Source organism: Anser anser, assembly GCF_964211835.1.
Source record: "Anser anser genome assembly, chromosome: 1".
In the NCBI taxonomy this organism is placed as follows: Eukaryota; Metazoa; Chordata; class Aves; order Anseriformes; family Anatidae; genus Anser; species Anser anser.
Genome location: NC_139720.1, coordinates 205,709,951 through 205,736,486, shown reverse-complemented (window position 1 = coordinate 205,736,486; position 26,536 = coordinate 205,709,951). Strand labels below are relative to the sequence as shown.

General features: G+C 37.4%; 1 protein-coding gene across 40 annotated transcripts in view; it reads left to right on the top strand.

Annotated features, from left to right (window-relative positions):
- The window catches only part of DLG2 (discs large MAGUK scaffold protein 2), a 1,058,052-nt gene that overhangs the window by 647,367 nt on the left and 384,149 nt on the right, over window positions 1-26,536 (top strand). For all 40 annotated transcript variants that reach the window (XM_083797000.1, XM_083796967.1, XM_083797009.1 and 37 more), the window contains one exon: window positions 14,780-14,830. In XM_083797000.1, the coding sequence (XP_083653126.1) occupies window positions 14,780-14,830 (51 nt within the window). The remainder of the gene's footprint in view (window positions 1-14,779; window positions 14,831-26,536) is intronic.

The following is a 26,536-nucleotide window of genomic DNA, read 5'->3' as shown; positions in this document are numbered from 1 at the left end:
TGGCTTGGCTTCTCTGTTTTGGCCCTTGAATTGTAACACAGTGTTATTTGGCCTGGTGATCACTCCTGTGTTCTGCATGCCATCATTTCTATAGTGGGATAAGAGATTTTTCTTTTATAATAGCAGTATTGGCAAGATTGACTTAATTCATGTTTATAAAATATGTTGAGATCATTAGTGAAAAGGATGCTATATAACAAAAGATTAGTGAATTAACATAATACAATTCATCCTGAAACCTGTATAAGTAAAAGGACCTTCATCCGGCAATTTGCTGACTTAAATGGATTTTCACATGATGGGTAGTAGAAAAACAGGTTAATACTGTCCAAAATCCAAACCAAAAGTACAGAATGGATCTAATGAATCTGACTTATTTTGCCACTATTTCATATCCTTATTTATTTATTTATTTATTTATTTATTTTGTACCTAAAAAACTGTATATTTCAAACCTTTTCTTTTAAAATATACGTTTTGAGAAAAGAATATTTAAAATATCACTGTTTTTACTGAGTTTCTCTTTAAAATTCTGGAGGCAATTCTGAATATTTAAGCTTGTCATATTGATAGAACTTTTAACTAGGGAAAAAAGCATATCTCTAAAGTAAAATAACTTCAAGATTTTAGGAGATTTATTTTATCTTTCTCAGAGATGAACACTAATTTGCATATTTGAGTGCTGCATATCAGATTACGTGAAAAATCAGAAGAAAACCTTCATTGTGTCTGGCTGTAGGTATGAATATCAACATTCTGTCCATCCATCAAGTAAAAGCATCCCTTGGTCACGTATCTAATTACTTCTTCACACTTTTATTCTGCAGAAGCCTAATACGTCCCATTTTCAATTGCCTGTGAATAACCCTGGCCTTTAGATTCAATCAAGAGGCTCTTCCTGTAGGCATTTGATTGAAACTTTGCCATTAACAGACTGGGAGAGAAGAGGTTATTGAACTGCAAAGAGGGCAACTAATACACTTGTCCATGTCCTGCTGCTTCAGGTGTCCAGAGCAGAGAAAATGCATAAGTAATGCCTCCTACTTTTTGGATTTGGACTACTTACAGAGCACGTATTTAAGCATTTTAGTCCCAGAACATGGGTGTGCTTGAGAAGCAAATTTTCTTTTTGTCCTTATTTACCAGTCTTCAGTTCACATGATGGAGCTCATGAAGTAGACTTTCTGACAGAAAACTAAACTGGAAGATGGGCTTCTGGATACCTTTTGATCATTAACAGGCAGTCAGTGCCCTGGACTACACTGAAGTTAGTCTGAAATAAAGCCCCGGAATGAAGTACAGTGCTCTGGTTTCACGACTCTTCTGCCCTGTGAATCTGTGTCAGTTGGGCTACTCCACTTATCCATGTAGCCTCCACTGTGGGGAAGCCAGAATGGCTCTAAACAGTTATTTTTCTCTCTCTGAGAGAAGTCAAATATACTTGTATGTGTATGCATCCCCCTCCTCTATGCCCAGCTATACTTCATTTTTAATTCATCTAAGAGAATTCATCCATGAGGTCAGTATGTGCTGCAGAATTCAGAGCAGAGCTCGTCTGTTAGACTTGTTTGAACCACTTGGAGATCTGAATCAGCCTAGAATTGCATTGCCCGAACTGACCTAAACGTAGTTTGAATTTGTTTTTGTATTGCTCTCCCTGGCCTTGAATTAGATTCTACTTTTGTGTCATTTTTGATATATTACACTACAGACCCAGAGTTAACATTACTGTATTTTTTAGCAGTCAGCTAAAACTGTTAGAGTCTCTGGGTTTGCGAGGATCCAATGGTTAACATAACCTCTTGAAATTGTGCTTTTATAGTACAATTCATGGTGTTAAGCCGTCAAACCCATTGTCTTCTATAAATGTGGTTTTTTTTTCTTTTAAGGTTTTATTCTTTTGCATAAAAGTCATAATTGGAAAACATAATTAAAAAGTTGATAATGCTGTTCAAGTACACAAAACTATTTTTTTCATGGCATTAACTTCACTCTTAATTTCTTTGTCATGAAGTCACAGTTCTGAAACGAAGTGGGAAACAGCATGATGAGTACATGTGAATAATTATCTGTAGACTTCATTTCTTTGTGGTTTCAGACAATGACACTTGCAGATAAATTTCACTGTTTCAGAAAGGTGTAGACCTTAACTGAAAGCTGCTTTCAAAAATGAAGAGTTAGTACAGGTGTCATTATCTTAATAGTTTCAGTTAGATAAAGGACGAACAGAGCTTTCACATTCCATAAGACTTCATTTTGAAGGATTTCAGATATTAGATAGGCAAAATTTGAAATGCTGTTGTCAGAGATAGAAGTATTACTTTGACCTTGGATAACCTGAGAAGTAAAGAGAAATACGTGCTCAGTATTGAATAGAAAGCTAATTTGGTTAAAAGTGGAAAAGAAAAATACTGGTTTCTTATTTTATTGGAAATGTTAGGGCTTAATTTCTGTGATGCTTCAATCCAAAGGATTGAATGGATTGTGATGCTTCAATCCAAAATTTCTTTGTACAAGAAAACTTCTTTGCAATTTCAAGGATATTTATTTTTTATGTCTAGAATTGATTTATGTTTTGTTTTGCAAAGTACCTCTTAAAGTTCAGCCAAGGCAAGTTTGTTGTTATCCTGGCAGTACATAATGCATCATTTGTAGCAATATTGGTTACAAAAGGTTTCCTTCCCTTATAATCTGGTATGTATTGCTCTTTACATTTTCCTTTGCAGTTTTTTGTAATATGATTTTTTTAACATTATTTATGTTAACTGATTTAAAATTTTAAGAATGTTTTCAGTGTATTCCTATTCTTTACCTAGAACAATGAAAAAAAATCTGAACATGGTCTTACTGTAATAAAAATGCAGAATCAACAACTGAAATTCTCTCTCATTTTCCCCAATTTTTAGCCAGGGATTAACTGATCTATGCTGTAAAATGAACAGACCTTCAGCACAGTTTCAGGAAATGTTCTGAAGCAAAGTCTGTACTGTTGCAGATTGTGAGTGTTGACTGTTTTAGAGTGTGACTCATTTCTAATCCACATTTTACATAATAATAATTAAAAAAAAAAAAAAAAGATGGCACTTTTAATGCAGTGAATGGGTGAATCAGCCTCAATGGTAAATTATATTTTTAATCAGTGTTTAGATGACCTAGCTTTCTGCATACAGTAGCAAACCCAAATATACTACAGATAATATCTGTTTTCCTGATATTAAAAATCCTGACTCCCATAATTTTCTGTAGAAGGTTGACTTAGTTTGAGGGTCATAGAAAGTAAAGATACATAAAGGAGATAAATTTCCACTTTGTGAAGATTATTAATAATGACAAATGACAACTGAAGTGCAATTTTTTTAAATTTTTATCTTACATTGGCACATTATCAGCTGTCTAGTGATATATGCTTGTAAATTGTTCTGCATGAAGATGAGAATAGTTTAAATTTCAGATTCTTTTTAGTCATATATTGTTTGTACTGAATATGCAATGCTTTATATTAGCTAGGCAGAAAACTTCTCTTTATTGGATCTTGGCAAATGTGATTGTTTCATTCCTTACCGAGCTTAATTGGGTAGTAGTGTGGTCATAAAAAATTAATCTTGTATAACGTCCAGCATCAGGACTTAAACTTTGCAAAGTTAATGGAACAGTGAGAATAACATACTGTGTTCATCTTGAAACTATTGAGCTATAATCATTTTTCAAATAATGTGTACAGTACAAGTTTGATTAATCACTCTGAGAGAACTGGCGGAGGAGCTGGCCAAGCCGCTTTCCATCATTTATCGGCAGTCCTGGCTATCAGGGGAGGTCCCAGTTGACTGGCGGCTAGCAAACGTGATGCCCATCTACAAGAAGGGCTGGAGGGTAGACCCGGGGAACTACAGGCCTGTCAGTTTGACCTCAGTGCCAGGGAAGCTCATGGAGCAGATTATCTTGAGGGTCATCACGCGGCACTTACAGGGCAACCAGGCGATCAGGCCGAGTCAGCATGGGTTTATGAAAGGCAGGTCCTGCTTGATGAACCTGATCTCCTTCTATGACAAAGTGACACTCTTAGTGGATGAGGGAAAGGCTGTGGATGTAATCTACCTTGACTTCAGTAAGGCGTTTGACACCGTTTCCCACCACATTCTCCTCAAGAAACTGGCTGCTCGTGGCTTGGACTGGCGTACGCTTTGTTGGGTTAAAAACCAGCTGGATAGCCGGGCCCAAAGAGTTGTTGTGAATGGATTCAACTCCAGTTGGAGGCCGGTCACTAGTGGTGTCCCCCAGGGCACAATACTGCGGCCAGTTCTCTTTAATATCTTTATCGATGATCTGGATGAGGGGATTGAGTGCACCCTCAGTAAGTTTGCAGATGACACCAAGTTAGGTGCCTGTGTCGATCTGCTCGAGGGTAGGAAGGCTCTGCAGGAGGATCTGGATAGGCTGGACCGATGGGCTGAGGCCAACTGTATGAAGTTCAACAAGGCCAAGTGCCGGGTCCTGCACCTGGGGCGCAACAACCCCAAGCAGAGCTACAGGCTGGGAGATGAGTGGTTGGAAAGCTGCCTGGCAGAGAAGGACCTGGGAGTATTGGTTGATAGTTGGCTGAATATGAGCCAGCAGTGTGCTCAGGTGGCCAAGAAGGCCAACAGCATCCTGGCTTGTATAAGAAGCATTGTGGCCAGCAGGTCTAGGGAAGTGATTGTCCCCCTGTACTCGGCTCTGGTGAGGCCGCACCTCGAGTACTGTGTTCAGTTTTGGGCCCCTCACTACAAGAAGGACATCGAGGCCCTGAAGCGTGTCCAGAGAAGGGCTATGAAGCTGGTGAGGGGTTTGGAGAACAAGTCTTACGAGGAGCGGCTGAGGGAGCTGGGATTGTTCAGCCTGGAGAAGAGGAGGCTCAGGGGCGACCTTATCGCTCTCTATAGGTACCTTAAAGGAGGCTGTAGCGAGGTGGGGGTTGGTCTATTCTCCCACGTGCCTGGTGACAGGACAAGGGGGAATGGGCTAAAGTTGTGCCAGGGGAGGTTTAGGTTGGATATTAGGAAGAACTTCTTTACTGAAAGGGTTGTTAGGCATTGGAATGGGCTGCCCAGGGAAGTGGTTGAGTCACCATGCCTGGAGGTCTTTAAAAGATGTTTAGATGTAGAGCTTAGTGATATGGTTTAGGGGAGGACTTGTTAGTGTTAGGTCAGAGGTTGGACTAGGTGATCTTGGAGGTCTCTTCCAACCTAGATGATTCTGTGATTCTGTGATTCTGATTTCACCATCATCTTTCTCTTTAGCAAAAGCAGATTGCAGTTGTATTAATAGTGCCCTTTCTTACTCTGTAAATTGTAAAAGTCTCCAACTGTTCATATGACCTCTTGTTATTCCTCCAGAGGAGGACAAACATAATTTGCAGCTGGTGCCTTCAATACAGTTTTATTTCTTTCAGTCATTATGTATTTCTTTGAAGTTTGTTTGTAAAATAAGTCAGAGAATTGCTCATCTTTTGTTCTCCAGGCAATTAATTTTCATGTAGAAGGACATAAATAAATTCTAGTTATGGAATATTTTATTCATATATCTTGTCATTGAACATTGTCCATCTTTCTTTCAAATGTGGGACCAAAGTCCAGGGGCCATTCTCATGTGTTAAGAGGACTGATTTCATGAATAAGTCAAGTTGGTCTTTAGTCAGGTGGTGATAAGTTTTGCTGTATTAGCTGCTTCTTAGATATGTGTTGTTAATCCTTGTGAACAAGAAGTTACATCATTTTGCTTTCTCTGAGCTTGTGAGGAAGAGCAGAAAACCACCTTGAATATGTCTCAACCATTCAGATTTTTTTTTTTTTTCCTGCAGCAAAATTAATTGGGCATAAGGGAGCTATTCTTCTATGCTTTTAGTTACAGAGTGCAAAGGACTGTGGCTTCCTGCCCTTACATATACTAAAAAGTCTTCCAAGATTTTAAGAGAATGAATCTTTCTACTGCTATAAAAATATTAGTAAAGCAGGTAATTCATACGTAAAATTCTGTTTCTGTGGAATGCATACGTTTGTTTATAAATATGAATATTTATTATTTATGTGATTTTTCTTATTATTTATTGTTATTATTTGTGCAGGTATTTTAATTACCTTTTCAAGTCTGCTCTCTCCTGCAGGTGTAATTGCATTCATAGATGAATAAATGTAAGATCAGTTACACTGGTACAAGCCCAATTGCACCAGTGGGATTGCACCAGTGCTACTGAGAGTACAGTTTAGCCTTCAGTACTTGTGCTAGAGGAACACAAAGGAAGATAAGAAACCAAGAGAATTCAGTGACTGTGCTTTGTTCACAGGCAATGAGAGAGAGCAGGGAAGGGAGTGTTAACTTTCAAGGGTAAACAAAGGTATTGGGAGTCTATTTTAGGTGCACAGTCTGAGTCAGAGTATGCCATCATTTAATGAAGTGCGGGAGATTAGATGATGTTGGTTACACATTTATTTACTGAGAAAATGGGGTGTGCTTATATATGTATATTACATATTTCATCATGATTGCTACGCAAAACATCATGGATATCAATAAATGTAATAAACGATTTCTGTACTTTCCTTGCCAAAAATTTTGCCAGTTAATATGCTATTGATTTCTTTCTTAAACCGAGGAAAAAATTTATCTTAAGTATTTAAATGAATCAAACTTAACCCACAGTTTATGTATTAATTTCTGCCTTTTAAACACTCTAACCACAGTTAGCAACATTTTAAATAAAATTATGCAGATTACCGTATTAAACATCAGGAAAATAACCTTGTAAGTCCCAAGTTACAAGTACTCTGTAATCTTAGTTGATGAAATAAGGTCAATCAAGCAACAACAATTTTCCATTTTTATATATGTTGTGCACAGAATGTAATATTATACAGGAAAATCTCTTCTAGAAATATATGAACTGTTCAGTCAATTGAAAACTTTGGTGGATTTTCCTCTAAAACTGAAAAGGACTAGAGATACAGGATCCTGACAAGCTGCAAGTTTATGATTACTCATATGTTAGAGTGTCAGCAATGTCAGAAGTACAGAAGAAAATGAAAGGCAGACTGATGACTGCAAACTTCTGAAGCCATATAGTAAATGACCTGAACTGCACAAGAAATAATATAATTTTGTGGAAGAAATGACTATTTCCAGTTCTATGAATGCACTGCTTCATATTATTGCACTGATGTATATTATACATTAAGGTACAAGGATAAGAAATTTTAGGATATAATTTTTTTAGGATGCAAATCATAAAAGTCTGAAATGTCTGTATATAGTCAGTGAGCAGACACAGGTTCCTGAAATGGCAACTCCATTAGAAAAATAAGATATGTAAATCACTTAATATAAAAAACATAAATCACTTTCTGTTGATTCCTCTCCCTAGTGCTTGTAAAAAAAAATTAAAAATAAAAAATAAGATGACTAGATGACTTCTTAGATGTCTGTTAGATATCTGAAGGAATATTAATTTATTTTTGTGTAAGAGAGAAATATGTACATACAAAAAATGAAATTTGCATAAGTCTCTTCTTGGTGATACTAATTTTGAACAATTTGGAATCATAGAATCATTCAGGTTGGAAAAGACCTCAAAGATCATCTGGTACAACCTTTAACCTAGTAGTGACAAGTCCACCACTAAACCGTGCTACTGTTCTATATCTACACGTCTCTTGAACCCCTCCAGGGATCGTGACTCAACCACTTCCCTGGGCAGTCTATTCCAATGCTGCACAACCCTTTCAGTAAAGAAATTTCTCCTAATGTCTGACTTGAACCTCCTCTGGCACAATTTGAGGCCATTTTCCCTCAGCTTATCACTTGGTACTTGGTAGAAGAGCCCAATCTTCTAGCCTCCCCAGGCTAGCACTTGAAGTGCTAGCCTAAATAGAATTCATACCAAGATGTACTTTCATTTCCATCTACTGTGACCCCCATTTTGAAATCACAACCTCTGCTTTAATCTGCTCCACTGATTATGCTTATGAAACTGGGAGTTCTGTGATGGGTCAACATTAGGTATACAGAGTGATTGCACTTAAAAACATACAGGCTCTTTTCTTCTGTGATGTATATGGCCAGCCTCACGATATGGACAGAACAAAGAGAAGGTGAAGGAAAAAATGGTGGCTTACAATGTAATGAATAGGGTGTTATTAAAGAACAGCATAAAATCCCAAGAATGCATAGGAGGAGGGTATCAAGATACATGCTATTAAGACAAGTCAAAAATGTCAGATCAATGAGGATGGAGATGGAACATCAAAAAAAAAATCTATATCGTTGCTGAATAGGGGAAAGGGTTGTGAGTGAGAACAGCATGACAAGTAGGGGAAATGGGAAGATAATCCTTTACTTAGGCCAGATTTTGAAACTAAGGATAAGCAGGTAAAGCACATTAATAAAAGGAACCAAGGTACATGAAGTGTATGAGTGACTTAACAGGAGCTATGAGAGAAGATTATATTTAGATCGAAAAGATAAGATAGAAAGACAATCGTGAACAATCCTTTGGTTGAAGTGAGATTAGATAAAATATGTTTAATCCTGGGTGTATGTGCATGCATTTGTGTGTGTGAGAGGGAGAGAGAGAGGGGAAAAAAAAAAAAAAAAAAAAAAAAACAGATTTAGAGGTAGTAAGAAGGAAGGAACAAGAAGTAAAAAAGCATGAATGAAAATCATTCATTCAGAAGGCAGTGGAGGCTGAGTTGGAGACATGAGAATTTATGCATGGTGCTAGGGGATGGTGATACAGAGGAGGTAAAGAAAGCATTATTTTGTTCTGAACAAAGGGTAAGATAAAATTAAGGACTTGGGAATCAAACAGAGAAGAGTGATAATCATTACTCAATAAATGTTTCTTTTTCTCTAAGAGAATTAAAACAAGAAAACCCAGGGTAACAATGAGGGAGGAAGAAAGAGTAGGAAAGGATGAGTATGGTACACAAACAGTGAAGATTATCAAATAAAAATCAAGACCTGAAGAAGGTTATAAGAGACATCTAAGAGGAAAAGAATAAGCAAAGAAACACCATATGAGCAGGGTACAAGTTTATCGTGACTGTGCTTTACAGGTGTTGACTAAGAGTTGGATTTTACTTCTTGAAGCTCTGCTAATTTTTAGTTTGGGCGGTATCTTCCCTCAAGAATGTAAAATGAGCATTGGCCAAGTGCTCTGTAGGCATCTGTGGAAGGATACACATACTAGTTACATGTATGCTGCAAAACAAAACCTTTTCCTGCTAAAGTATAAGTTTATTTCAATACCATGTGGTCTTTCACTCATTGTTCTTCACACCAGAACAGTCATATGATGACAAGAAAGTTTTAGGTTATGGTAAATTTCTGTTCAAAGAGCTTAACATATTTTCCTTGTTTCCTAGAGGAAATGAAGGGGAAAAGAAGGAAGTGGGCTTGTTATGCACAGTGATTAAAAATAGATGTGGGGTGTCTTGTATAAAAAGCACATAAAATGCAGTCACTCAGATGAAAGAAAGGAAGTGGCGTGAAAAATTTTCTGGCAGTTTCTTTAGGACAGTTCAAAAACATGAAATCATCGTATTTGAAATCACAGAACAGAGGAGATTGGTTTTGGTATATTTATATGAAGTGAGAAAGGAAACTTTGAATGCACTTGGAAAACAATATCAAAAGGAGATCAGCAGGTTTCTTGAAAACAGTAAGGGAGCTTTTTCAAATAATGAAGAAATAACTTACAACTGGAGACAACTGAGAGCTAAATAAAGATCACTCTTTGGTCTTCTTGATATCACAGAAATCATGCAGGGCTGTTTAAATCCTGTACTTGTTAAATTCCCCAAATGGCCTTGATGTTTCCTGAATGTAAAATGGACTGTCTTAATTATGCCACAAATTGGAAATTTTTAAAGGACAAATATGTCCTAGGTTACTTATAAGTCAGGGAGTCGGCAATCATATAGTCTATTGAGGATTGGGTAGTTAGGTAACTGATGAAACTGTACAGGCAGAAGAATCAAAATTGCATGTTGAGTGAAAATCAGTGGCGGTGTAGTTATCTTCCTATGTGTGTGTGATAATAAAAGTAGAAGCAGCAGTCTTCTTTCTCAGAGACAGCTGAAAAATAATATCCAATTAAATATAATTAAAATTGGTTTTGTTTGTAATATGAGTCTACAGATGTAATTTTTAGGCAATAGAATCTCTTACTGAAAAGAAGACTAAGCATAACAAACAGCTCTAATTACATCAATTTTATTAGAAAGAATAGGTACAGTGGTCTCTCAATATTACAGTTGTATAAAGTCTGAGTGTTTTGATGTTGTTGCCATATTGTAATACAGTTCTTATCTTTAAAATTCATATCATGACATCTTTAACTGAATGGGTGGATGTACTGTAGAAGTATAGCAAGAAAGAATTAGGCAATGCTTATTTGTTTCAGTGTAAACAAGTGTATCACATCAAATAATTTCAGAAGTATAAAAACAATATCAAATTATTATTAAGTGGAAAAAACATACCTATTACAGTATTAAGAAAGTGATGTAGTATGTGAAAATGATAAACTCAACAGAATGTTATTCTTATGGTTTTGGGAATCTGTCATAAATCTGAAGAGCTGATTTTTGTAAGGGACTATTTCAACTTCATATGTAATTCTTAAACTGTGCTAAAAAAGACAAACTTCCTGGAAAATCAGGGTAAAATTCTTCGTGTAAAGGAACAAATTAATCCAAATTTTTCAGATCCTTAATTTGGTGTCCTGTGTGCTCAGCTTTATTTCAATTTTGCCTACAAAACTATACGTAGAGAACCTGTTTTAACATGTTTCTTATTTCTCACTCACCTGAAAGAAAGTGTCCTCTGAAGATTTTTAGTACCTTCTTCTTAGGAAGATATGGGGTCTGCTGTAGTCTCTAGTAGTGATTAGACCTTCACCAGGAAATCTCTTTTGAATCCTGGAATCTAGATAGTTGCCATACATTACATCTCTTAAAGAAATGGTCTTGTCAAAAGCTGGGGAGAGTCCTCCAGTATAACAGATGCAGCTGTAAATGAAAGGCAATTGTTACCTTGCATTTGCAAGCAGTTACTTCAAGCACTTGGACTTAATTGAGTGTGGTAACTTATTCTAAAGGGGCTGAAAGCCCTGTCACCCTCTGGATCACAAACATATTTAACACCGGGAAATTGAGAAATCTGCTTTCATCAGAAGCATATGTTGATAATGCTGTTGCTGAAAAACAGAGCATCAAAGGCTCTCGGAGGTTATCTCAAGGTTTCATGCTGTATCTCTTTGCGTATTTATCTGCACCACCAACATTTTTTTTTGTGTGTTCCTGACTGAGGTGCCTTAAAGAATGAAAGTGATTGATTACATCCTCCCATACACCCCAACTTGTGCTCCTTACTCTCTCTGCCAGTCTTCTGAGAAAAGGTGTTGCCCTCCCCTGGGCCTGTTACTGTCACAGGTGCTGTTGAGCACTTTCTCCAAAGAGAGGACATCAGTGTCCCAAACCAGAGAGGGAAGTCAACAGCAGTGTACGTTGGCTGTGGGCTTTAGGAGAAGGGAAGGGACTGAATTGTTCCATATGGACATCCTAACAAGTTGGGCTTGTGGGAGCAGGCGCTGAATATCCTTGTATATGTGCTGCTAGTTACAGGTGCAGACAAACCCCCAAAAACAATTGGAAAAGCTGCTAAACCAGAGATCTGGCCTTTCACTGGTGTGTAATCATAAAAGAAATATGGCGTCTCTTAGGTAGGACTTTTTATCAGCCTAGAGTTAGGAGTATTTCAAAGAAAGCAGTTTTAAGGCAAGTGCTTACCAAACTTCATGCTTCATATTTAGACTCTGTACTCAGTGAAAGGAAACCTCAGGGGCACAGTTCACATAACCCATCTGCGACTTCTACTGTCAGATGAAATGACTTAAGACCTAGAAGTGTCTGTTTCTTTTCACTGAATGTAAAGAGAGCTAGATGACTACCTCACATTTCAGTATTATAGATATCAAAATTTAGTTGATATTAGGGATTTTTGTTGTCAACCTTGCACATCTGAGAGATGGGAAATAATATTCCCAGACCAACTTGGAAATGCTTGTGATTTCTTTGTCTGTGGAGGGGAAGAAGAAGAAACCATATGAAACAGCTTGGAATTTTTCATAGCTATCTAAAGTCATGCAGAACCCAGCAAATCTTGCTGGGCAACCTGATCTAAAAGTAGTAATCAGAAAATTTGTGTAAAGAGAGACATAGGAAAAGGTTCCCACTTCTTGCAAGAAATGGAAGTTCAGACTTGGAAGTGTTCAGACAACATTTTCAGGAGTCTTGTCAGGCCAGAGGCTGTCAAGTTACTCTAGAAGAAAACAAAGGGTATGCCTGTATGCTGCTAAATAAGAGGAGCGACAAGCCAGTTTCAGCAATGGAGCCATGATTCTCCTCCTGCTTAACTGTTGGCTCATTCCTGGGCTATTTGTTTCCAGCAGGCTCCAGACAGAAACAGCCTTAAGCACTGAGACTTGGCTGAAAATTGACTCTAATTTAGCAGTGTAGGCACAGCCAGAGAGTCTAAATATGAAATAAAGTGGTGCTGCTAACGAATGGTACTGCATGCATCATCATTCCACCTGCCTCAGGTAGGTGCAATCCCTTAACTGATCCTTTACGAAATAACTGCATTGGTCTTCTGAGCAACCAGCAAGAAAGGGCAGTATCAGCCTTTTAATCCATATCATCCCTGCTGCTATGGAACCTGATAATGGATCTCTGCTGTGATTAATGGAGATTTGAACTGAACCTTTTTGGAGTTGTGACTGTGGATGATAAAAGGAACTCCTCAGATGATCATAATCAAGATATTGTTTGTGTGCAAATACAAGTTGAGTATTCAGCTTGTGTTTTCTCCTTTCATTTTTATACAGAGGTTGCTCACTTATCATGTCCCTCTTTTTCCCATTTTGCTGCACTAACGAGTTTTTAATGCAAAGGAAAAGTGATTATAAGCAGTGAAGCAAAGACAGCTTTATAGAGCAAGACTGAGGAATTGAAGACATAGATCAGAGCTATCCACCAGCCTAAGATAAAAAAGAAGTTCATGAAAACAGAGACATATAGATAACTTTGATTTCATTATCATTAGACAAGAAAGGACAAAAAATGGAATAGCTATAAAGCTGTTCATACCTAGTTAGTTGCCTATATTAATAAAAGACTATGCAGAAAGCATTAAAGTTATAACACAAAACAGGAAAATATCCTGGGATAAAACCAGGATAAAACAGGAAAATATAGGAAACTTTCTGTTCATATCTGTTCTTGGTGTCATGTAATGTGATTACCAGATTAAAGTATTTGTATTTTATTCATTGATGCTGTGTTTGCATTTCATTGCTAAGCATGGGTTATTTGTTTGGATCTTTCTCCCTTTCTCTCTTTCCTTTTGAACACAAGTTCTGGGGATTGTATTTCTATTTTTGATTTAATGTCTATCAAATCTTGAATTATACACAAGTTAAATAGTTTTGTTAGCTTTTACAGGAAGCTTTTGTTTGGAAGATATATGTACCTAGTTATAATATTCACAACAAAAGTACCTAATTACATTTGAGAGGTGATTGACTAGAAAAAGAGTGATTTGTATATAGTATTTTCTGATTGCAGCTAGAAAGCTAATGTAGAAGAATTAACAGTTAAGAGCAGAGAGGAGCACTAAATGTTGTTGTTCTGAAAAATAACAAAATTGTTCCTCCAAGATTAGGTCAATCCTAATGCTTCATCTCATTTTTGTTCTTACAAGAAAAATATTTTTTGTTAAGCATAAATTAAGGAAAACACTAGAGCACAACTATTTTCCAGGAAATACCCTAACATCACAAAAACTATAAAACAGTGTGATTTATGGGCAACATCTTTTATTTTTGACTAATAATTACTGTGCAGTTTAATTACAATGTTGTCAGCTTTTGTAGCTTTCTCAGATGCAGCACTCTACCCATTTAAGAAATTAGGAAACTTAGAAAGGGATATTAAGTGGGTTGCCTACAGGGACAGAAAAAATCCATGTTAGAGTGGAACAAGGTTTCAGAATGCTGCTTAAATCAGTATCACATCTTCATTGGATAGATTTCTTGTCCAGTGCAATCCATCTTAGTGCTCTAGATTTTGTAGTTTAATTTATTTTGACGCTGAAACGCAGCATAAGAATTGCATTAACATTCTGTGCCTTTCTGATATTCAGCTGTCTATTGCAAAGTTCCTCAGTTGTGTTCTTGCCCTAGGTTAATATAGTAAACTAGATATATTTCAGTATATGTATCAGCGAGTGATTTTTACATAAGTACCACAAATTTCCTGTTTGGTTTTGTATTGCAAAATAAATTGGAGTTTGGAAGGTAATGAATAATTAATCCCTCTTCCACTTATGAGAATAATTTTTAGGAACACGTCTTCTGTTTTTGATATGCAAACTATTTCCTGAGAAACTATTTAAATATTTGCATAAAGTCCACAAACATGCTGTATCAAATGTCACTCATATTATGTAAGTGACTTAGTTATCCATTATCTCTGTGCATTACTTACTGACTTTTACTGTTTTCAAGTTTGTAGACTTGATTACATGCCATTCAAGACACAGGGAGGCCAAGTCTATAATTTAGACCATCTAACCAGTATGTTGAAAAATGTGTTTCAGTAAACTGACCATACTTAAATACCCATACAATATCACTACCAAATTACCTTCTGTGTGCATTTAAGTGATTTTCTGATTTTATTTTCTTTAGGTCAATGGAACGGAAATTGAATATGAATTTGAAGAAATTACATTGGAAAGGGTAGGTGTAATTTATTCTTCTCTTATAGGAAAAAGTAATCTGTAATAAAAATAATGCAATTACTTATGAAATTAAAAGCAATTAAGAATAAAATATTTTCCATTTTGAATAAAGATGTCCACTTTTTTTTTCTAAACTGTGAAAAAGTGAACGATACAACAGGATAAGCTTGTCATGTTTTTAAGATGTTTCAGGTGTAGCTAATTACAGACCAGTGTCCAGAATGCTTTTCTTCCTCATAACTATGTCAGTGCTCGACTAGGTATTTCATCATTGGGAAGAGCCCATGTAATGTGGTAACTCGCTTTTTAGACTGTGACCTGGAATTGTAGGAGCTTTTCTCTTTTAAATTCCTTGATTTCCTTGCATGATAATAGAGGATGTGTAGTCTTAAGTTATAAAATAAAAATGGAAGTAGTGTTTTTAATGTTCTAGTGACAAAAGCTGCAGACCATGTCTACATGTAAAGGATATTTTTATATCCTTTACAAAGACAAGTCTGAGTTACGTGAGGTATAAGCAGGACTCACAGTAAAGGCTTTGTTAGTAGCGTGGTTTAAGTGTAGCACAAGAAAGAAATATATTTACAGATCACATTGCATCATATCTTCCTAGATTTGGTGTTTTTTCCTTGTCTTTTGGTTACATAACTGTTTTCTTTAGACTGCGGACTTTCTTTGCCATAACACCAAGACCAGATGGGCAGCATATTGTGTGAGCAAGAAAGTCTAAGCTTTGTCATGTATCATAGTGTTTACAAGGATTGTTAGTGGATGCAAGATTGTTATTGCTGAATGCCTTCAGTATTCTACCAACATGCTGGTAATACTAAATGTTATAATCTTGAAGCAAACACAGTTAGCCTTCTTCCTACATAAAATGTTCGAATGCAAAGCCAGATTTATCAAAATGTGACTGATGGCATATGAGCAAATGCCTGTAAGGTAGCAAACTACCATTAAATTAGATACTTAGATTATACAATTCATTGCACTTTTTCTGAATGTTATATTTTTAATTGTCCAGGATAATGAATTTCATAATCATTCAACTTATAGGGATACAAGCTTATATTCTCATTGATTTGCTCACTCAGGCAAATTACAAAAGAGCAATATATCTTTTTACCACAGCCACCTCATAACAGACAATGTATAAGGTTATAGGCACTTTTATCTACTGTCTTTCAAGTTATTTGCGCATCAGTAGTTATTCATTGGACTATAGTTTCCAAAGGTCACTGAACAGAACACATGCCTCCTGGGTGATATTTTGAAAACCGCTTCATTTTTAATAGATGTGTAACTTATCAGTGTACATGCTGCAAAACCAATGTGACTTGCATCTACTGTACCTGTCTGATGCACATAAATGGTTATTCATCATATAATACCACATAATATCAGTTAAATACTGATAAACAATGGCAGAAAAAGCTACAGATTTTAATGATTTCAGTTCTCCATTGCTCCATTCTCCATTGCTGAGTCTGTGGCTTCTGATTATTACTGCTTGAAATGTTCTGTCACATGTATCAGTGTTTTGTCTCAAAGGCAGGATACTGCGTCTGCTGGTTTTTGTGTGAGATATAAAACACAAGTGATTGCTTTTAAATAGCTGTCATTTATGTTAGACTAACAGCATTTTCAGAAGAAAGACATTCTCCATGTTGATTACCCATTTTCTTCCACAAAACTTTTTTTTTAGAAATTAGATGGAAAATCTCTCTGTATTTAAAAGCTGTAAAATGTTTTAAGGTTGTTCCGGATGAGAGAGAAAAATGTAGTTTTCCCATATCAAACAGTTGGTAATAAACTTTCCAATTTAGCCCAGTTATCCAAGTTATATAATTATGCATCCCAAAAATTATCCAATATTTTCTTCAATGACATTTATCCACATTTTGAAATAGTCAATATAATTTAATGGATTTTACAATGTAAAAGATAAAATGATTTATGGTATATTATGCCTTTTGCACTTTTTTCCACTTTCTTTTTTGTGGCATAATAAAAGGCAAGGCAGTAAGGGATTGACTATATAACAGCATCTCCCAATCTCCATAGACTAGCTAAAGACACCTTTAATTTAATTGTAGGAAGTCACATTCATCCACAGGTGACATGATTCTGTAGGATGTATTCCTGAAGAGAGCTACTTCCTTAGATATGATACTCAACGCAGAAAGAAAAAATGGCTCTATCCCTTGGGGTAACCATTATGTGATTGTTGGCAGAATGTGTCCCATGTGGAGCTGGGGAGCAGACCAGTGGGGTCTTGGAAATGCCAGGAGGAAACACCACTTAGGGGCCAAGGAGTTGAACGGAGTAAAGCTTGCTGAGTGTCATCAAGTTTCACAGAATCACAGAATCACAGAGAATCACAGAATCATCTAGGTTGGAAGAGACCTCCAAGATCACCTAGTCCAACTTCTGACCTAACACTGACAAGTCCTCCACTAAACCATAGCACTAAGCTCTAAATCTAAATGTCTTTTAAAGACCTCCAGGGATGATGACTCAGCCACTTCCCTGGGCAGCCTATTCCAATGCCTAACAACCCTTTCAGTAAAGAAGTTCTTCCTAATATCCAACCTAAACCTCCCCTGGCAGAACTTTAGCCCATTCCCCCTTGTCCTGTCACCAGGCATGTGGGAGAATAGACCAACCTCCACCTTGCTACAGCCTCCTTTAAGGTACCTAAGATCCAGTTGGTTTACCAAGAAATGACTGTGAGAATGCAGTGGGCTTGTGTAGAAAGATTTTGTATTTTTCTGTCTATGAAAAAAATGTTCAATTGTTTCTATTTAAAATGTTGTGTCCTAGTTTACAGTTTAACAAAACCTGGGGTTTTGAACTTAGAAGGCTTCAACAAGAGTTCACAAAGAGGATAAATTTGGGGCAGATTCACCCTAAAGCTGTGGTCAGTGCTGTTCCAAGAGTTAAGGACATTGCCAGCCCCTCATCCACTGACATATTTTTATTCTTTTGCTCTTCTTCAGCTGTACCAACCACTCATGAGATATTCTCACTAGTCCCTGTATCCACAAGGATCACTGTTAAATACGAGCTCACTTAGAGCTCTCGTGAGAGTCTACTTAGGTAACGCAATTACACAGTTAAGAGAATTCAAATTCACTTTTATTTTTTAAAAATGGCAGTTTTATTTCCTTCAACTACTTCAGAGAGCATGAGAGTTTCTCTGCCAACTTGCAGGCATAAAATGCAGATCCAGGTGTAGACTAAGACTTGGCAATTTGTAATAGGCTACGGTGCCCAAATGCACACTTAAGACAAAATTCCTTAAAATAAGCCATTACTTGGCTCTACCTTGAATATTAAAGGCACTGTAAAAAGGAAATTCTATGTAAAATGACATATTAGTGCAGTGGTGTTAGTATTCCATGACTGCATGACTTGAAAAATGTATCCAGTGCTATCAAGAGACTGATTTGCACTGGTAAATAAATCAGTGCTCAGTGTAAGAGAGAACTGAATAGAATGTGACAAAGCCTAGCTGACTTCTCTAAGCTAGAGGAAAGTTTTAATTGATTGACTCCTTATTAAAGCACATGCTGAAGAGGGAGTTTTCATAAAAGTTAATGGAACGTCAGCCAATATCAATAGTTACCTTAAAGAAGACCGAAGAGGTGAATTTTACACTATATTCAGTGTTGGTGTGGCCTCACCTTGAATATAGTGTGGAGTTCTGGCCTCCACAATATAAAAAGGATGTCAAGGTAATGGAAAGCATCCAGAGGAAGGCAAGAAATCTGGTAAAACGGCAGGAAGGCATGTGCTGCGAGGACAGGCTGAGGAGCCTTGGGGTGCCCAGTCAGGAGAGGCCCTCACTGCGCCCTGCAGCCCCCTGAGGAGGGAAGCGCCGAGGGAGGTGCCGCTCTCTGCTCCCTGGGACCGATGGCTGGACACATGGGGACGGCACAGAGCTGTGCCAGGGGAGGGTCAGCCTGAGCATGAGGGAAAATTCCTGTGCCGTGAGGGTGGTCAGACGCTGGGACAGGCTGCCTAGCGAGGTGGTTGGTGCCCCGTGCCTGTCAGTGTTCAGGAGGCATTTGGACAGTGCCCTCAGGAATGTGCCTTAGCTTTTGGTTAGCCCTGAAGGGGTCAGGCGGTTGGACTTGATGATCTCTGAGGGTCCCTTCCAACTAACTATTTGATTCAGTTCAATTCTATTATATTCAAAGAGTAGAGAAGACAGTGAGTCGCTTCATGTTTCATGTTGAATTCATGCCAAGTTCAGCATCTGAGTACAGATCTCAGTACTTCTTTGCTCATCTAACTTTGTCTATTCTTCAGATGTTAAGAGAAATAGGACATTTATGGTTAGTAAAGCTGTTTTCACCAAATCATTTGATGTTCCAACATTTATTTTTATTCTGTATCTGTATAGAAGTAAAAATATATAACTTTTTTGTGGGATAGACTGTTTAGAGAAACGAATTTATTTCAAGCCTGGGTTTTTATTTACTCGTTCCTTGGAACCCTTATAGGTAATTACTACTGTACTAGTAACTATGCTGTTTTCACCAGTCATTTCCTTGGTGAAAATGCAGTTCACAAAAGGATAAAGAGGTACCTTTCCCTGAATGTTAAAGAGCATTGGGAACTGGATTGTATTCAAATGACACAAGGAATTTAATTTGACTCAATGTCTTATTTTTATATCTGTTGCTCTTGTTTTGGTTGAGATCACTGTTTGCTTACATGTCTGGGAAATAAATTTTTCACTATTAGTCAGTAATGTATCTGCTTTCTGCTTTTTCTGAGGTCTTAGATATTGGTTGTTCCTGCAGCAGCGTGCTTTGACCTCTCAGGAATGATATTATAGGACAGTGCAGTACCAGGAAAAGCCCCTTTTATTTAGTTCAAAAACAACAGGCTGGAAGGGATTGGTCAAGAAAGGGCCCTAGGTGAAGATATTTTCAAAGTTTAAAAGCATAAGCCATATAAGTGTGCTTTTTGAGAACCTAGAGTGCATGAATCAATACAAGACCATCAGCAACCCCAGTGGAGTGGTCTGACATCTTCCAACAGGAGAAAGTAAATCTTTTAACATGAGTGTCCCTCAGGTGCCTGTAGAGCTCTTCCAAACACAGTGTTGCTCTCTGAGTGTTTGTTTTTGCAGAACTGTAATGTTTTCTTCCCTTCTGAGGTCTTTCTAACTGGGTGCCCTTATTGCATTTTTTCTTTACTAGGGCCTGTCTGCTTCCTGATAGTGAGTGGTAGTTATTCTTCTAGCACTCAAACTGAAATCAATTATCATTCAAATGCAAAATCCTTCTTATTGACCAGTTTATATCAGGTTTATAGTAGAATAGTGATCTATGAATATTGAATACGATAAAACTCTCCCATGGGATTTTTTTCCTGAAAGTGGCCAGCACATTCTGCCTACAAGAAAAGGCAGAAGTATCTATGTATGAAGCTGTAGGAAACCAACAGAAAAGCAGTGTATTTCTCTCTCTGTAAAATAATGTTCTGCAAAATGAAAAAAAAATAAGAAAGTTCCTTGAAAATACATGTTTAGTGCATGCAAACATTTTGTGGGAAGTTCTCTTATGCTTTCTAGCTCCAATTATATCTCAGTTATGAGATACAGAAGATTATGCTCCTGATAACTGGTTGCACCAGTGGCTGTTGTTCACTTTCAGAGATGTCTTTGGACATTGGAAAGGGCAGGCTTTCTGGCTGGTTGACGCAATGGTTTAGGCAAGGTCTGTCTTCTCCTTTCGTCTCTTATGCCTTATTAGATTTTGTTTGACCTTAGGTTGCGCAGGAGCAAGCTGATGAAAAGAGATAAAGGAACCTGGTGTACAGTCCTGCTAATGTGACACAGAAATACCAGGTCAACATTTTCCAAGGCAACTACAGAATTTGGTTGCTTCAGTTTAATGACCTAAATTAAGATTCCTTGGAACAGCCTGATTTTTTTGTAACATTACTCACCCAGAGCATGTGACTTTCTGTCACCTCAAAGCAGCCCTAATTTGGCACCCAAAATATAATTATTCACTGGAAAACTTTGTTCTTTGTTCTTGTTCTGTCAGAGTCATTATGCTGAAACTATTCTGGTTGTAGAGCTGTGCATGTCGTACGGGGGCCTGTTCCACCTGTGCTCAACAGAGGTACAAGGTGTGCCAGTCTGGTATATTCATGGAAAGGCAGAAAAAAAAGGAGGGAGGAATGGGGGGGGTGGGGGTGGGGGTGCAGGCTTTACATTTGGAGGGACAGAAGTTGCTGCCCAGTGGTGTTAGCTGTCCTTCTCCACATTGGGTATCTGAAACTGGAAACTACAAAACCCCACCTTACTGCCTTACTGAAGACTATTGGCTGGGAAAGTGAAGTAACAGCTTTTGATGTTATATATTTGATATCCCTCTTAGGTGTACAAAATATGTTTTATTTATTGCACCTCTACATGTTGGGAGTGTGGTGAAGTGGAATAGGTGAGTTGTCCCAGTTTTCCCCAAAGCAGTGACAGGACTGGGAGGACTAATCTGTCCTATCCAGATAGGGACAATGGACTGATTCAGAATATGTGCTGCCAGAATAATTGGAGTTATCCAAGCCAAGGGCTAAAAAAGCATGTGGCTTTCCATGGAGTCTGTGTTTACAAGCAAGATTTGTCCTATATTTCATCATTGCTACAGTTGCTTAAAGCGTGCATCCTTTCCCGGCTGGAGAGTGGGAGCACTTCTCATCCCGATACTCAGAAAAGCCGCTAAACAGGGAGATGCCTCCTAAAAGCCTCCTAAACAGGGAGATGAAGGAGGGGAAGAGGATGTAAGTGACAAAGGAAAACATTTTAATGGCTACTGTTTATAGCTACACTGTGATTAGGAAAAGAAGCTGAAATAATACTATACATTTAGCTCCCTCTGTGTGCCTATCAAATGTATTCATATTTTCACATTCTTACCTTCAAATCTTGCATTTAAGTCTAGATGTCTGAAACACATTGCATGGATGCTAGCTCAGTTAAATCAGAATAATGTATTTCCTTGGATTTATCACTACATTGAAGCAGCGTGCCATTTAGACTCCTCTGAGGGCATTTTCTCAGTGAAGGATGTCTCCCATGCATGTGTAATAGCTTTATATTTCAGGTAGAAGAAAATATAGTTTGGAATTACATTTGATGGTTTAAGCTTTCCAAGGCAAAGAATATTTTTATTACTATGCATTAGACTTTTATGCATTTGTGTATTTATTTTTAAGGTCTATATATTCACTATTCTTAGTAATTTGTGTAGTGGCTTCTGTTTTTTTTTTTAGGTGAGGGGCTCACTATTTGTTTCAATAGGTCTGTAGGTCCAGTTTAAACCCTGGAGGGGTATTTATAGTTTGAATTAACATGGGAAAGTTTATCAGAGTTTTTCTGTTGTGTGAGAAATTTTAAATTACTGAATATACTGTTGTGAAAGCTCAATGTGGTATTTTAGCATTTTCAAAATAATTTGGAGCTTTGACTGCTGCTCAAACAGGAAAAGAAAATTGGATATTTTGATGTATTTTTTCTAATTTAATAAGAGTCACTCAACACACTGATCCTTTTCCCTCTCATAGGAGTATAAGAAATGTCATTTTCCAATATACTGAATCACAAGAAGGGAATTTGTTCAGGGAGAGCATGTCAGTAGAATAGATACTAGAAAGAAGGCACTAACGCAATACTAGAAAGTATTGTGAAAACAATAGAGAAGAATTAAAAATCAACTACAGGAAAACAAATAATAGTAACGATGTATATTAAAAATGAAGAAAATTTGAAAGGGTAAACAGCTGTTATTTAAAAGTTTAAAAGCCGCCTATGTGAGTACAGGGAAAAAAATATATATCTGTGCTTATCTTTACTTGACAGTTATCCCTTCAACTTTACCAAGATCACTGAGACCTTAAGTTATCTATTATGTGAAAAGTTCTTTCATGCAAGTCAGAGCTGCCCAGAGGCAGTGGTCTGCTGCTGTTTCTTTTAAATTATTATATTGACATTTTATTTTTCATAGAATTACAGAATGGTTTGGGTTGGAAGGGACCTTAAAGCCCATCTAGTTCCAACTCCCTGCCATGGGCAGGGACACCTCCCACCAGACCAGGTTGCTCAAAGTCCCATCCAGCCTGGCCTTGAACACTCCCAGGGTTGGGGCATCCACACCTTCTCTGGGCAACCTCTCCCAGTGCCTCACCACCCTCTGAGTGAAGAATTTCTTCCAAATGTCTAATCTAAACCTACCGTCTCACCTACCTGGACTCACTGTAATACTTCCATGTCCTCCTTGCTCTGGAGCCCCAGAGCTGAATGCAGGGCTCCAGGTGGGGTCTCATGAGAGCAGAGTAGAGAGGGACAATCCTCTCCCTCACCCATCTGGCTACGCTTTCAGGTACTATCACTCATTTCGTGCCTTTTTTCACTTCCTAACTTGCTTCCTCTCACTAGATCATTTGCAGCAAGTAACTCTGCTGGTTTTACTATTATTATTATTTACAACTTCACCTGAAAATTCGATTTACTTTAGATGTAGCTCTCTAGCATGTGGTCTTTCAGCTTATTTACTGTATTATCTTTAACTGATGAAGTCCAAGGCCAGCTTTATATCACTCCTGTTTGGTGTTTGGAAGGTGAGCATCTAATCCAGGCTGGTTGTGAGACTGCCTTTATAGTGTAAAGAGAGCGGTAAGCATCACAGGGTGTCTTGTCCCATCACTCTGCAGGTGCAGATCACACATGGGCTTATTTTACAGCTTTTACAGGGGCTAGTTTAGAGAGTTAAGTTTTAAAGAGTTACACTTGCAGAACTAAACTTACAGAATATTGCAGTTGCTGAATTGAATAGTTAAGGGTGCAGGAGATAACGTCGGTCTAATGAAAAAAAGTTTAGCACTGTGAAATAGGACAGGCTTTTGGAGCTGTATGTCCTAGCCCTCTGGGCTGATGCAGGAAAGCAGACCTTTTCCTTGCACTTAGCATTTCAGCTGTTAATAGGCAATAATATAGCCTAGAAATTTTGTGGGAATAAGTCCCTTATTGATTTGAGAGCTTAGCTCAGATTTAGGGGTGTTATAAGAGCTTGGATAACATCCCAATTTTCACAAACTGCAAACAAATGTATTTTGCTCTGCACAGTTCTGCTTTTCCAAATTGACATAAAAAGTCTATTAGTAGAAAACCTAAATGTATCACCCAAGCAAACCTGAAATGTTCCATCCTGCGATACTTCAAATCAATCAGCTCTAGTCAGTAATGAGCAAAGCTGCAAATGTGAATGTAGGCTACGTACTTCAAAGAAGACTTACTGTTTCTGAATAAAAGCTGCTGGAACACTAATATGAGAGTGTGTGTACGCTAAGAGTGACGTGTCTGAGATGCTGACTATTCTGGAAAAGTATGTAGGAATCATTTTGGAGAAAGACTAAGAAAGCAGTGCAAGAAGAAATGACAAACTAAAGAGCTACAAAGCAGTGGTTCAACTCAGTTTTCACTTAGTTTTGCAATTGGCACTGGCAAATAATATGTAGATTTAAAATAATATGTACATTTAAAGAAATGAGAAAGAAGAACCTCAATTTACTGGTAGAAATTGAATTATTCTGGAAATGATAGTAATCATCGTGCAGCAAAGATGGTCATTTTCGAGGCAGGACTTTTTAAAAGGCATCTTTGATGTGCTGGATTTGTCTCTTCAGAAAAAGCAATGTTTTCCATTGCAGAAAATTGCCTTTCATTTTTGTTATTAATTTAAAATCAATTGTAATGCATAAATTAGGGCCACTCAACCTTGAGGAATCAGTATGCCACTTTGGTAGTGAATGGCATTGCAGAGATGGAGAGAAATGGAAAAAAAAGGGGAGATGGAAAAAAAAAGGAGGAAATAATTCACTGTTTTACCCAGCCTGGATTCCACAACTTCATTGCTATGCATCGTAACATAGTAATAGCATATCACAATAAAAATGCCTAATTTCCTGTTTGTATGCAGCATTGCAGATATTTTCTCTTCTTATGCAGTTATATTTGAAGCAGTCAGAAGATCATTTCTCTTCATCTTATAACTACCATACAGCTTCTCTCTTTGATACTGTGAAGGGGAAAAAAAAAAAGAAAACTCTTTCTTGTCAAAACAGGGGCAAGGTCTGATCTGATATACTTTTTTGCAAAGTAATTTTGAAGGAGCAACGGCCCCTTTTATAGCACTTAGAAGCTCTTTGGAAAGAGATGATGTAGACCATTTCCTCTCAGATTTTTTCCCGGTTTAAAATTGCAACTAAAAGTCAAATGGCTAAGGTAACTTAGCTGAAGGTATGCTGAAGTAGTCGAAAAACAATTGTATGCTGCTTACGCATGTTTTATATTACAAGGTGCTGCTTTATACTAAGAATGTGACCTAGCTGGTGAGTCTCAAGCATGGCTTGAAAGTCACCTTATGCAGCTTAATGCGATATATGAATTCTGACTGAATTCTATGAATAATTTATTTTTTGAAGTGTTTTTTAATTTTGTCGAGTTTAACTGATTGCACTCAGAGCACAGTACACACATCGTATACCTCACCTGCCAAGCAGAAGTGAGGCTTTGTTAGCATACTTTGACTGTGAAAGTTTAGTTGATAGATTGCAATTAACGGGAATTAAACTATATAGGGAAAAAAATGTGCTAAAATAAATTATAAGCCCGACACTATCATTTTTACCAATGGTAAATAGTGCTTCAGAGTGCAAATATTTCTCTTAACTGTGATGATGAAGATAATGTGCCTAGGGTTTTTATCATATTTCATGGTAGGGAAACTTGAGGAACAGAAAAGCAGGCCAGCTGTAAAAGTAGCAAGAAAATATATGCATCCTAAACTGTAATATAGTTACCCATTTAGTGAAGTACACTTTGAAGAGTACACAGTGAGAAGTGCCTATTTCACTGATATCAAGGGTCTTACTAATAGTGCAAAATTTACAGAAGTTTAGGAATAGCTAGAAAGAAGATTGCAATTTTATACCTTTGAAAAGTCCTTTGAATGTTTAAAAATGCTGAAATATATGCACTATCCACTTGCCTATCCACTATTTATTTAGAAACGAGAAATGTAATATTTAGATAATTTAAAATTACTTATACAAAATATTGGTAAATGTAGTTCTAAGGTAAATTTAGATACTTGAGAAATAGATACATTTATTATATTTCCAAAGCAAAAATAGTGCTGCATTGCACAGTGAGGTACTTGTACATGTTTTTGTCAATAAACACATACAGTAATTAAAATACCGAACATTGAAAAAATATTTTGATTTTTGGAATAGAATCATAGAACAGTTTGGGATGGAAGGGGCCTTAAAGCCCACCCAGTTCCAATCCCCTGCCATGGGCATGGACACCTCCCACCAGCCCAGGTTGCTCAAAGCCCCATCCAGCCTGGCCTTGAACACCTCCAGGGATGGGGCATCCACAGCTTCTCTGGGCAACCTGTGCCAGTGTATCACCACCCTCTGAGTGAAGAATTTCTACTGAAAATCTAATCTAAATCTACCTGTTAAACAAACAGAAATGCTGTACCTACGGAGCTTACATTTTAGCAAATATGCTTAGAGATTTCATATTAAGCTTTCTCATGGGAAAGCTAGAGCTCTATAGTTATAATTCAAATGGTGGGGGGGATGTCCCTTTCTGAGGGAAAGCTTAGAAAAGGAGTAT